The following is a 12997-nucleotide window of genomic DNA, read 5'->3' as shown; positions in this document are numbered from 1 at the left end:
AAGGGATCAAGTCTTAGGAGCTCTCTGATAAAATTCATCAGCTAAGGACTCTAACTAAACTTTCCAGAGACAGAATCCACAAAGGGACTCAGTGAGGCAGTTCTCCTACTCAAGGTAACCTGGAAAAGAGCAGAAAGGCTCTGCTCCCTGGGGTCGGAGGGGCACCCGCCAGAGGGGTGGCCCACCAGAGCCAAAGAACCTCAGCCTCCCGGAGGCAGCCCCAGGGCGCTGGGGGTCTTAGCTCACAGCAGCGGGGGAGTCTCCTGAGCTGCACTCCGAGGAGCACCGGGCACAAGGTGGGGGAACAGCAGGGGACCTCTGCCAGAGTGAGCACGTGGAGCCCAGCCCTCAGGGCACACAGCAAGCAGCATCTTCTTTCCCCAGCCCAGAGCTAGGAAACAGAAGCAGGAGCCCCCAGGGCATGAGCCCATTGAGCTGAGGGAGGGGAGTGAAGAGAGACTGCAGAGCTCTGTCCTCTGCCCCTGGAACAGGACTCTGGAGCTCTGACCACATTCAGATCCTGACCACGTCTAGGCCCCCCCATAGAACAGCAGGGGCCCCCCACCTCGGTCCCGTGGCAGAGGGGGGCGCTTAGTCATTCACAGACCAAGAGGGAGGACAGAACCTCACACACTGAGACCCTTGTGGGAGTGTCCCAAAAGCTACAGAAACACCCCAAACCAGGCCCAGGCTGGGAAAATGAGCAAGCAGAGAAACAAAAAGAAGACTATTGAGAAATATTTTGCAAATGAGCCCAAGAAGGACCAAAATACTCTGTCTGAAGATGAGGAAGCACAAGCTCCTGCATCTGAAGACTCCAAGAAAAACAGAAATTGGGCTCAGGCTATGATAGAGCTCAAAAAAGATTATGAAAATCAAATGAGGGAGTTGGAAGAAAAACTGGGAAAAGAAAGGAGAGAGATGCAGGAAAAACATGAAAATGAAGTCAGCAGCTTAGTCAAGGAAATCCAAAAAAATGCTGAAGAAAATAGCATGCTAAAAACCAGCTTAGGTTAAATGGATAGAACAGTTCAAAAAGTTATTGAGGAGAAGAATGCTTTAAAAAGCAAAATTGGCTAGATGGAAAAAGAGACAAGAAAACTCTCTGAGGAGAACAAATCCTTCAAACAAAGAATAGAATTCAGGGAGATTGATGAATTTACCAGAAATCAGGAATCAATACTTCAAAACCAAAAAAATGAAAAATTAGAAGAAAATGTGAAATATCTCATTGAAAAAACAACTGATATGGAAAACAGACTTAGGAAAGATAATTTAAAAATGATTGGAATACCTGAAAGTCATGATCAGGAAAAGAGCCTTGACATCATTTTCAAAGAATTACTACAGGAAAATTGACCTGATATTCTAGAAGCAGAGGGCAAAATAGAAATAGAGAGAATCCACCGATCCCCCAGAGAAAGAGATCCCAAAAAACCAACCCCTAGGAATATTATAGCCAAGTTCCAGAACTCCCAAGTCAAAGAGAAAATATTACAAGCAGCCAGAAGGACACAGTTCAAATATCATGGAGCTGCAGTCAGGATCACATAGGACTTAGCAGCAACTACACTGGAAGCTCATAGGGCTTGGAATATAATATACCGGAGGCAAGAGAGCTTAGAATGCAGCCAAGAATGAACTACCCAGCAAGGCTGAATGTCCTCTTCCAGGGAAAAAGATGGACTTTCAGTGAACCAGGGGAATTTCAAAGGTTCCTTTTGGAATGGCCAGAGCTGAACAGAAGGTTTGATCTTCAGATACAGGACTCAGGTGAAGCATGGAGATTGGAGGAGAGGGGGGAAATATGAGGGACATAATGAGGATGAACTGCATGTATTCCTGCATAGAAAAATGACACTGATAATACTCATATGAACCTTCTCAGTTAATAGAGCAGGTAGAGAGAGCTTTTATAGTTGAAGCACAGGAGAAAGCTGAAGTCGAAGATAAAATATGGTGTAAAAATGAAGTCAACAGAAAAAAAGGGAAATGGAAGGGGAGAAAGAAAAAGGAGAGGGGGAATAGTCCAAGATAGTTCACATAAGATTTTTTTTTATTACAATGAGCTATTGCAATGATATGGAAGGGGGGAGGCAAGGGGGAATGAGGGAACCTTTGCTCTCATCAGAGATGGCTAGGAGAGGAAAAAGCAAATATACTCAATGGGGTATAGACATCTGGAGTAAGGAGTGGGGAGCAGGGGGAAGGGGTGGGGATGTGAATAAAGGAGGAGAGGATGGACCATGGGGGGAGAGTGGCCAGATATAACACATTTTCGTTCTTACTTCTTGCAAGGGGCTGGGAATGGAAGGCCTGCCCAGGACCACAGGGCCAGGTGGATTCTGGCCCTAAGGGGTGGTATGGGGGCTCAGGGCTTCTTGGCCCCAGGACCACTCAGCGACCCTACAGCAGAGTCATAGTGAAAGTAGAGAGAAAATAGAGTACATGGTAGTGGAGAAATAAGAAAGGAGGCAGTTGCGATCAGCAATGGCAATGGTGGAAAAATATGGAAATAACTTTTGTGATGGACTTAACATAAAGAATGAGATCCACCCATGACAGAGTTGTTGGTGTTGGAACAAAGACTCAAGCACATTTTTTGTTATGATTATTTGGGGGAGGGTGCAGGGCAAGTAGGGCTGGATGGCCTGCCTAGGGCCACATAGCAGGGTGATCTTTGGGTGTCTGGGGCCGTATTTGGACCCAGGTGCTCCTGGCTCAAGGGCCAATGCTCTGTCTGCCACCCAGCCACCCCTACTATTATTACTATTTTATTTTATTTTGGGTCTTTTCTTTCTTTCTTTCTTTCTTTTTCTTTTGGTTTTTGCAGGGCAGTGGGGATCAGGTGGCTTGCATGTCACACGGCTGGGTGATTGTTGGGTTTACGAGGCTGGATGTGGACTTGGGTGCTCGTGGCTCCAGGGCTGTTGCTTCATCCATTGCGCCACCTGGCCATACCTACAATTATTACTATTATTATTTTTTTATTTTAATTTTTTTCCTCTCCCCTTTACTTTTTTTGTCCAAACAAGTCTATCTATATTCATGGGGGAGGAGGGGTATTTTGTTTACTTGTAAACAAGAATATTTTATTAATGTAAAAAAACATTTGTACAAAATGAGAAAAAAGAAAAAAAAAGAAAGACATTGAGGTAATTTCAGTTGTTTTACCCCAGCACCAAAGCATTCCAAATTAATATTTGTTTTTAAGAAGTTTTTTTTCTAATATTTTGAATGTAATTTTATATGGTCTATGGGCCTACAAATCTATTAGATAATTTGAATATGCCATTTTGATTTTGCTGTACACTAAAAAATTAAATAATCACATTTATTAGAAGTGTTTGTAGAATGAGAAGAATGTTTCAAACAATAAATATCATTTATAAAGAATTTTGTCAACTAAAAAAAAAAGAATTTTGTCTATGAAGCAATTTGTTCACAACTCACTGAGGCACTATAGTATTGTCCTTAACTTATAGATGAGATAAAGGAAGCTCTGAGTGGTCACAAAGCTTGTAAATTAAATGCTTGAAGCAAAATTAAATACAGGTCTTTCAAACTTAATCCAGTGTTTTATATGCTATATACTATGATACCTCTGTAGAAAGGACAGATGATTCTCATGAGTAAATCTAACTCAATTAAATTGAGAAACAATGAAGATAATGGATATTTCTAAAGTACTTTAAGATTTAAAAAGTGATTTGTAAGAGTGACGTATTTTAGGTATTATCATCCCCAACTGATGAATGAGGAAACTCAGTCCAGGGAACTTAAATTGACAAAGTCACAAAGCTAGTGATGACAGCCAGATCCTGAATCCAGGTTCTGTTCTGTTGGGTACTATATACAATAGATGAACTTTAGGAGATGGACTTGATGAAACCTATTTTAGTCATCCAGGGATATCTTTACTTCTAGAACAATGAAGACTGGAGTGTTAAGGACAAGGAGGCTGCCAAATACATCATATGCCAAATACATATATATGAGTTCTAGGCAAGGACATGGGGATGGGGATGGGGATGGAATGTGAAAGTGCTGTATAGGACAATCAATGAAGTTGAAATCACATCAGTAATTCTTAGGCTGAATTTTTTCATAGTCAACCAACTGTTTTTAAATATTCATTATACTACTTATTTTGAAATACAGTTAAAATAGTTAGTAATTATCCATATAGCTCTAAAATTTTGTGAACAAGGTTATTTGCTTCCTAAAACTAACATGAGGGAAATTAACATTTTCAAATATCACTTCCAAATATTACTACATAACATAAATACCCCCATGGTTTCCTTATTTCATAATAATTAACAATATTGTTACAACTATGATTTTAGAGATGCAGCCTAACACTTTAACCCATTTAATATCCTGCCTAACAATATAAATTAAATAATAGACCATGTAAAATACTGACTTTAGAGTCTGCATAGCCAGGCTTAAGGAATTGTAGAGAGATGGCTCTCCATGGCAGGTCATATCTACTGCTTTCTTGAGAGAGGCTATATGCTTTCTTGGATTTCCTAAAATGTAAAATGCAATTTATATTTGTAAATACAAATGTAAATACACACACACACATACACACACACAGGTTCATTCATTACACAATGAAATCCTATTTAGATTTCCACCCTAAATATCTGTATTGGTACATAGGTTTGCTAATAAATCTTTCAAATTTACACTTTTTTCAGAAATGATCAATAGATCCCATTTTCCTTTTCCTCTGAAACTAGATGATGACAGATTCTTTTTGAAATGTTAATAGCTTTGCTATGCTATATATTAACAAATATTTAACACTTTGATGCTGGTGAGTTGATGCCTAAATTGATATTGATGAGTTACTATTATTATTATTATTGTCAGAGGTTCCTTGAAAAGGTACTAAGGATGTTTAAGATGAAAGAAGTCTCATTTGGTCAGGTTAATTCATTGGGTGGTATGGTGGTTCATTGGTATACAAGTATGATTAAAAAACTTAGCCCATTTATTAATTTATGATTTGTCTATCTCCTACAGTACCTAGAGTGCTTTATGTTAAAGTCATCTAATAAACCACTTTCGTATTAATTAATTTCTCTCACTTTATCATATCTAGATTGTGCAACATTTCACCACTCAGAAAAATGCAATTTCCTAGAATCACACCAAAAGAAATTTAGAAATCATCTAGATAGGGATTCTTAATTTTTTTTGGCAATCTATTGAAGTCTATGAATATCTTCTCAAAATGTCTTTAAATGCATAAAACAAAATGAAAACTGAAGGAGTTAAGTGAAGTTGCCAGAGTCAGGTATAGAACTAAACGGTCTCATCAATCACAGAGCAGTGTATGCCATTAAAATTACATACCAAATTGTTGCTACAGAAGCTTTGTCAGGAAATACACGACAGCTATGACAGGGGAAATTACTATTTAAGGGGAAGGTGCATTCTGGTAAGGTAACTACAGCAAAAAGAGTATGCATATAATGCATAACTTCATCCACTCAAACATTCAAGATACCCAAGGTTTAACAGCCATCAACATGATTTTACATAGTCTGTGTACTACATAAATATTCAATTCAGAGTCAACTCCATTATTTAAAACTTCAATTGCCAATACAGCGATCATTTTCTGAGGATATTACTTTTCTCCTTTTTACCAAGAAAAGAGAAATGACTATTTTTTAATCAAAAACATCTGTCAATTTAAATGTAATTTAATATAAACACAAATCTTTTAAAAATAACAATTATATGTAATGCTTCTGATGTTTCCTTGGCTCTAACTTTTATTTTTTATTTTATTTTATAAACTTTTATTTATATAATATATATTTGATATATAATATTTTGTACTTTATAAATATTTTATTTATTTAACATTTAGTTCAATTTTGGGTAGTTTTATTGAATCTTTGCAATTACTTTAAAAATTTTTGTTACACAGGAGAGAATATATATAAGGGGAAATGTAAGTAATGTAAAAACAAAAGATGCTCATACTAAATTATAAAAAGAAACAAAAAAATTTTAATCAATTTCAAGAGTAGGGAGTTTCCCTGACTGGTTAACATCATTAATAGTAGTAACACAAAAGTTATTTCATAAATTAAAGGTTTTAGAAAACCAGAAAAAAAATCATCATACCATCATAGTGACCAATGAGCAGAATTCAGTCTAAAAGACTTAACTGAAGTATTCTGTTACAAAGTAGCTTCAGAGGAAGCATTGGGGCATGAATATAGCAAATGAGCAACACCCTATTTCAGTTAAATAAAGAATTAAAGAACTTTAAGGCTGGAATAAATAATATGAATCACATAGTCTTAATACTTCATTTTCAGATGAGAACTGTGAAGTCCTAGGGAAATGCTGTTCTTGTCTCAGGTAATACAATCAGCACAAAAAAGAGCTATCATTTGAATCACAACCTCTTGCCTGTTAGACCAATTGTCTTTCTACAGTATCATGCAAGAAAATGATGTTTAATGGGTATGATTCCTGATGTTTCAAAGCCCACCTAATCTAAACAGCAGTGATTAACACAAATGTATAATAAGCAGGACATACCTGAGAGTTCTGTCAGCTTTTCAGCTCTCTTACTCTTAGTTACGATTATTCCAATCTCAAAAATAAATCAAAATCTTCTATTATTCTTACACATTACAATTTTTTATTTTCATAAGAACTCAAATAAAACAAGCAATTAATAAACCAAGAGATTGTGACTCATAGCAGACATTTGCTTATTATACTTAAAATTTTTTTTTTGTCAAAATCAGATCCGTTATAAGATCCCACTCTATTTACTACTTAGTTCCTAATGTGCATTTTTAATTTGTGCTTGGCTTAGGCAAACACTTCGGACATTTACTAATCTAGGAAGATATAACCTAATTCACAATTTTTTCCCTTAACCCTTTATTTTTTTTAAAAAAGACATTTAAAAAATCCTGATGTATAAGAAATTGATTCATTGTGTCAATCACATTTGGTTACAGTAGCAGAAATCTAATTATACTTTTTTGTCACAGAAGTACATACCTGACTAATAGGATTCTGATCAAAATATTCCTCTACAAAGTATTCTAATAACTGTAAAAATAAAAAAATTAAAATAAAGACATAATTCACATCAAAAGACTTTATACAAAACTTGACATTTATACTGAAATATTCAGAATTGAAGGCAAAAAAACCCCCCATAACTACCAGCTGTACTGTAAAAATCTTTCTTTGGCCCTTAAGTTTTTTTTAAAATCTAAACTAAAAGATTCAAAATTAAAAATAAGAAAGCCCACCCTAAAGGAGATGAGAAAAACACTTCCTCCAGTTTCTCTGCAGTGGTTGGGGACTAAGGATATGCATGTGATGTCAGACTCACTTGATAAATTCAATTAGTTTTGCAGAACTCCCCCCCCCCCCCAAAAAAAATGTTTTATCATATAGGAGAGCAACACATTAGGAAATGGTAGTGGTATATAAACAAAAGATATCAATAAAATTTTATCAATGTATTCCTCTCTAAGGAGCTCTCTGAAACAAAGAATAAGAGAGAGAAAAAAAGAAACTTGATCAACATATCAGAATTGAGTCTGACAATATATTACGCTCCATATCCATACTTCCCTACCTTTGGAGTTGGCATAATAAATTTAGAGCAGCATCTAAATCAAAGTAACTCATCTTCTAATGTATGGATAGGAATTCATTTTATTGGGAGAAAGAAAACCCAACTACTCAAAAAAAAAAGCTAGCTAAACTGAAACAAATATGCAAGGAAAGCATTTCTTAATTATTGGAATTATTTGACTCATCTGTCTTTGTTCTGAGAAAGTAATTTATGATTTCTCCTCATGAAAATGAAAGACTAACATTCTATGATTCTATGTGATTAACTGCTAAAGATTAAATTGTTTGGAGCTTAATGATTTCAAAGAAAATTAGATTATATACGTAATGGCAAAGTTTGATATAAAACTTATTTCTGTTTGATTATTTAAAGTGGAAATGCATTACATTTTATTCATGAACCTTTTACAAAGAATGATGCATTTGTTGAGAGGCAGTGTAGCAATGAAAAGAACAACAGACATACTTATATGAGAATCACTTAGCCTCTTCAGGCTTCAGTTTCCCTGGCTACGAAAATGATAGTGATGATGTTTATATTATTTCACTTTCTGGATTATCTTGAAGAAAAACATTTTGTAATCTCCATAAATCACTATGGATATGTTATCACTATTAGAACCTGCAAATGAACTCAGTTTATAATGCTGTATTGTCAGGTTACCACACAAAAATATTCAATAAAATCTTTCCCTTTAGAGCTAGTAACATCAACTTTTGAGTTAGTTCTATGAGTTCACCCCAAAATTGTCAATTCAAAAGTTGGTAAGCACCCTCTAATTTCTCTCTCAGCATATAATACAGTATTTATTAATTTATTAAAAATAGTAAGCAATTAAAACTCTGTCCTTTAATTAATTTAAGTTAGAATTGTTTTACCTTTAAAGTGCACGTTAATCTATTCGGCTTTAAGTCTTGGTCTTCCATTGTTCTTGATCCATCTACAACTACATAAAGGTGTCTCATCTGCAAAAATGAATAATACACAATTTTTAAGGATAAATTCTAAGTTTCAAAAAACACTTATTCATACAAAGACAATATGAACACTTATTTAAAAAAACTTAAAAAATGTGTGGCCATGTTATTAATTCTACAGGACCATCTGTATATTTCAGGCAAAATAGCAGTAACAAAGGGAAAAACAAATATAAACATACCATTCCAAGTCGAACTTGTCCATGGTGCTCAAAGACTCTGTTAAACATGTAAATATTTCAGTAGAATAGAATGCATTACCAGAATATTAATACTCTAATCCTATGGAACTATAAGAAATATGCCACATTTCAAAATGAAATAATGTATATTTAACACTTTTATGACTTCTCAACATATCAGAACAAGAAGAAATAACTGTGTTTGGTGTACTGGACAGACTCTCTGAGTTCACTTCTCTGTGAAATGGGGATAATGTTATATAACCAACCTTCTTAGCTATCTACTAATGGACTAACTAAAGTTGGGTTTTTTAAGAAATATTTTATTTATACTGAGTTTTGCAATCCCCCCCATTCTTGCTTCCCTCCCCCCACAGAAGGCATTCTGACTAACTAAAGTTCTTTTGACAACCAAAAGAAATAATGTACATCAATTTATTTTATGACTAAAAAGTATTATTTCAAGGTGGGCTATTATTTCTATTATGTCTTTGTCATGATAGGAACACATTCTCATTCTGGTCTTCAAGGTTCACTAGGTCCTCCCCCTTATTCAATAGGCCCCAGTGTGGCTTAAAAAAAAAGTTAAAGAAGAGGAACTTACATTAACACATGACTTTGAATTCAAAAGAATAAAGGGAAGTAATTCTGAGTTAAATGAATTTTAAGTAAGATAGTCTAATTTTTATGCTTTTACATTAATAAAACAAAATAATTTGTTTATGGCTTTAAAATAATAAATACAAAAGAAAATAACAATTTGTTAATATTCTCTAAAAATAAGTTCTGTCACATCCTTACAATTATTTTGGCATCAAATTGTATTTAACAACTGAAAGAGCAACTTCAATAAAATGTCAATAAAACACAAACTAGCCTTAAGGCATACAATCACCTAAGGAACTCTTTGGATACTTTCTCTAGATTCTAGGAGTTATAGCAAAAAGATGAAAATAATGGAAAAGTATTCTGAGAAAAAAGGAAAATACAAACATAGGAACAAAGGTTTTGTGTGGAAAATCTTAGTGCCCAGAGAAAAGCCTTCCTCTGTAATACTGAACATCTCTTTATCTCCTCACAACTTTCAAAATTCATTCTCAGTATCCAAAAATAAATCTAAGTCAAAAGCAAACTTTATTACATATAAGTAATTCTCTTCTATGCATGGTCACATTTAAGGGAAAAAATACAGATTCCAAAGTCTTTAAGGGTCAGTAAGATTCTTTTTTTCCCTATCAATAAAAGGATAAGGTAGATTCTAGTTGAAAACTTTTTTTTTTAGGTTTTTTTGCAAGGCAATGGGGTTAAGTGGTTTGCCCAAGGCCACACAGCTAGGTAATCATTAAGTGTCTGAGGCCAAATTTGAACTCAGGTAGTCCTGACTCCAGGGCTGGTGCCCTATCCACTGTGCCATCTAGCGCCCCCCCACCCCAGTTGAAAACTTTTAAGTGAATTCTTGGCTTACTTTTTTCTCTTGGCCTTGAAGAGAATGTCTTCTATGGTAGCTTTAAGTGATCCAGATTCATCTTCTTTAAGAATTTCCCTAAAAGCAATGATTATTTGTTAAAAAGAGCAATAATGTTATTTTTAAAAAGAACAAAACCAGATATTATATTTACCAAGTTCTTTCATAGCCCCCTTCCCAGCGTTTTGTTTTTTCAGGTTCTTCATCCATTTTTCTTTTTTTGAGTTCCAATGATCAAAAAGTAAATATGCTATAAGACAAAAACATTCCATTTTTATTAGTAGATTTGGGATATCCTAATAGTATTTGCCATCAAGTATATCCAAATGGACAAAAAAGATATTACCAAGTCATATTTAACTGAGAAAATTGAGACCATCTGACATAAAGTAAACTTTCTTCTTATAATTCAAAAGCTTTTCTACTTTCATTTTCTTCTCTCCTTTCTATGGGGACCTTTCTCTTGTGTACTTGATCCTATCTCCACTGACACCCCATCAAATCAACCATCAACTTGCTCTCAAGTATATTAATTTTCTTTTTCTCTTTGAGTTTCTTCCCTTCTTGCTACAAATCTGCTGAGATCTCCTATTGGAAAAAAAATAAAAATAAAAGCCTGCCCTTCAATCTTCTTCCACTCTCTTCTTCCCTTTCAAGTGAATCCATCAAGGAAATGGATTCAGGAACAAGGTGGATGAGGGAAAATGACATCTTTATTTTAAAAAACTGATTCCCTGGGACAGCTAGTTGGTTCAGTGAATAGAACACCACCCCTGAAGTCAGGAAAACCTTAGTTCAAATCTGGCCTCAGATGCTAAATAATTACTTAGCTGTGTGACCTTGGGCAAGTCACTTAACCCCAATGCTTTGCAAAAACCTAAAAAACTGGTTTCCCTTGTAATCCTATGGATTTTATTTTAGGAATTCAGAATAATTATTTTGGTAACTCCATGAGAGAAAAGAGTGATAAAATTCCTTTTCTAGGTCAAATTCTTGTCACAGATGGAAAAAACGTGGACCTAAGAGTTTAAAGGCTTGCCAAAGTTCACACAAATTATAAATTAGAAAGTCATAGGCCTTCTGAACCAAAATTCCAAGTTCTTCCCAAATGATGAGACTAAAACAGGATGCTTTTGCTTACTCATTATTTTTCACTTATTTGACAAGTGGCTTCTATTCTAATCAGGAAAACTGTCTTCTCTCTACTCTTTTTTTTTCAGGTTGCTTTTCTTACCCTATCCCTCCCCAATTTAGATATTTTTATTTACTTGCTTTTTTCAAATACATGCAATGGTAATTTTCAATTTTTTCCCCCCAAGAATTTTGAATTTTACATTTTTCTTCCTCTCTCCCTTCCCTTCCATCAGCCTCCCCTCCCCTCTCCCAAAAGCAATCTAATATAGGTTCAGGTGGCTTTCTTCTTTGATGTCTTCATATTATTTTATATTGTTGACATTAATCACAAACTACTTCTCAATCTCTTCCTCTTAAGTCTTTGATAGTTCCCTATCCTGGAAAAACAAAGGCATGCTCTAAAGCTTTGTCCTTCATCTTTTTTACACATCATTTTTCTTTTAGTGATTAAAATCTACTGTATTGGTTTCAATTTTCACTTCTATGTAGACAACTCCCAAACTGCGAACACCTGAAAATACCATTGGCCACACCATAGGCAAGCAGTAAGCCAGGGACCAGTCCCCCAGCCCCAGCACAAAAAGCTGTGCCCCAGGAGGAGAGCTTAACTATCAAAATGAGCAAAAAACACCCAAAACAAAACAAAAAAAAGAGCTATTCACAGATAGTTACTACTCTGTCAGAAGAAGAAAGCAGTGACAAAATTCCTATTTATGAAGCCTCAAATGGGTTTATGAATTGGCCTTAAATTCAAAAAGATCTCAGGGAAGAGCTCAAAAAGGATTTTTTAAAAACCAAAGATGAGAGGAAGAAGAAAAATGGAGAAAAGAAATGAGAGTCATGTAGGAAGAATTATGAAAAACTGACAGTAAAATTGACCAACTGGAAAAGGAAAACTATTCCTTTAAAAGTAAAAATGTCAAAAAAAATAATAATAAAGTGACCAAATGAAAAACATGAATGTCACTCATCAAAAAGGAAAATTAATTAACTGAAAAAAGGAAAAAAATTCATCTAAAAGTAAAATTAATCACATGGCAAGGAAACACAAAAGCTAACTTGAAGAAAATAAAACCTAAAAATCAGAATTGAAACAAATGGAAATTAATGACTCTATGAGACACCAACATTCCATCAAACAAAACCGAAAGGCTGAAAAAATAGAAGAAAATATAAACTACCTCTTAGGAAAAATGACTAACTTGGGGAAAAGATCCAAGAGAGATAATTTACAGATTTATTGGTCTACCTGCAAGAAAAAAGAGCTTGCTCAATATTCCACAAAATTGTAATGGAAAACTTCCCTAATATCCTAGAATAAGAAGACAAAATAGTCCTTGAAAGAATCCATCAATCACCTCAAGAAAGAGATCCCACAATAAAAATGCCAAAGAATATTGCAGCTAAATTTCAGAATTCTCAGTTAAAGAAGAAAATACTGTAAGCAGCAGAAAAAGAAGCAATTTAAATATTAGGGAAACAAAGTCAGGATCACACAGGATTTATCAGTTTCAACATTAAAAGATTGGAGAGCCTGGAATATGATATTCCAGAGGGCAAAGGAGTTTGGATTAAACCAAGAACCAACTACCCTGCAAAA

The 12997-nt window shown here is 34.8% G+C and overlaps 1 protein-coding gene across 1 annotated transcript in view; it reads right to left on the bottom strand.

Annotated features, from left to right (window-relative positions):
- The window catches only part of GTF2H2 (general transcription factor IIH subunit 2), a 29670-nt gene that overhangs the window by 11562 nt on the left and 5111 nt on the right, over positions 1–12997 (bottom strand). Inside the window, exons 2-8 of the mRNA XM_074205459.1 lie at positions 10418–10513; positions 10264–10341; positions 8799–8835; positions 8518–8604; positions 7051–7101; positions 6577–6631; positions 4430–4535 (exon numbers count right to left, since the gene is read on the bottom strand). Of these exons, the coding sequence (XP_074061560.1) occupies positions 4430–4535; positions 6577–6631; positions 7051–7101; positions 8518–8604; positions 8799–8835; positions 10264–10341; positions 10418–10473 (470 nt within the window). The 5' untranslated portion in view covers positions 10474–10513. The remainder of the gene's footprint in view (positions 1–4429; positions 4536–6576; positions 6632–7050; positions 7102–8517; positions 8605–8798; positions 8836–10263; positions 10342–10417; positions 10514–12997) is intronic.

Source organism: Macrotis lagotis, chromosome X (genome assembly GCF_037893015.1).
Source record: "Macrotis lagotis isolate mMagLag1 chromosome X, bilby.v1.9.chrom.fasta, whole genome shotgun sequence".
Classification (NCBI taxonomy): Eukaryota; Metazoa; Chordata; class Mammalia; order Peramelemorphia; family Peramelidae; genus Macrotis; species Macrotis lagotis.
The sequence above is the reverse complement of the archived record's forward strand: the minus strand, read 5'-3'. Positions and strand labels throughout refer to the sequence as shown.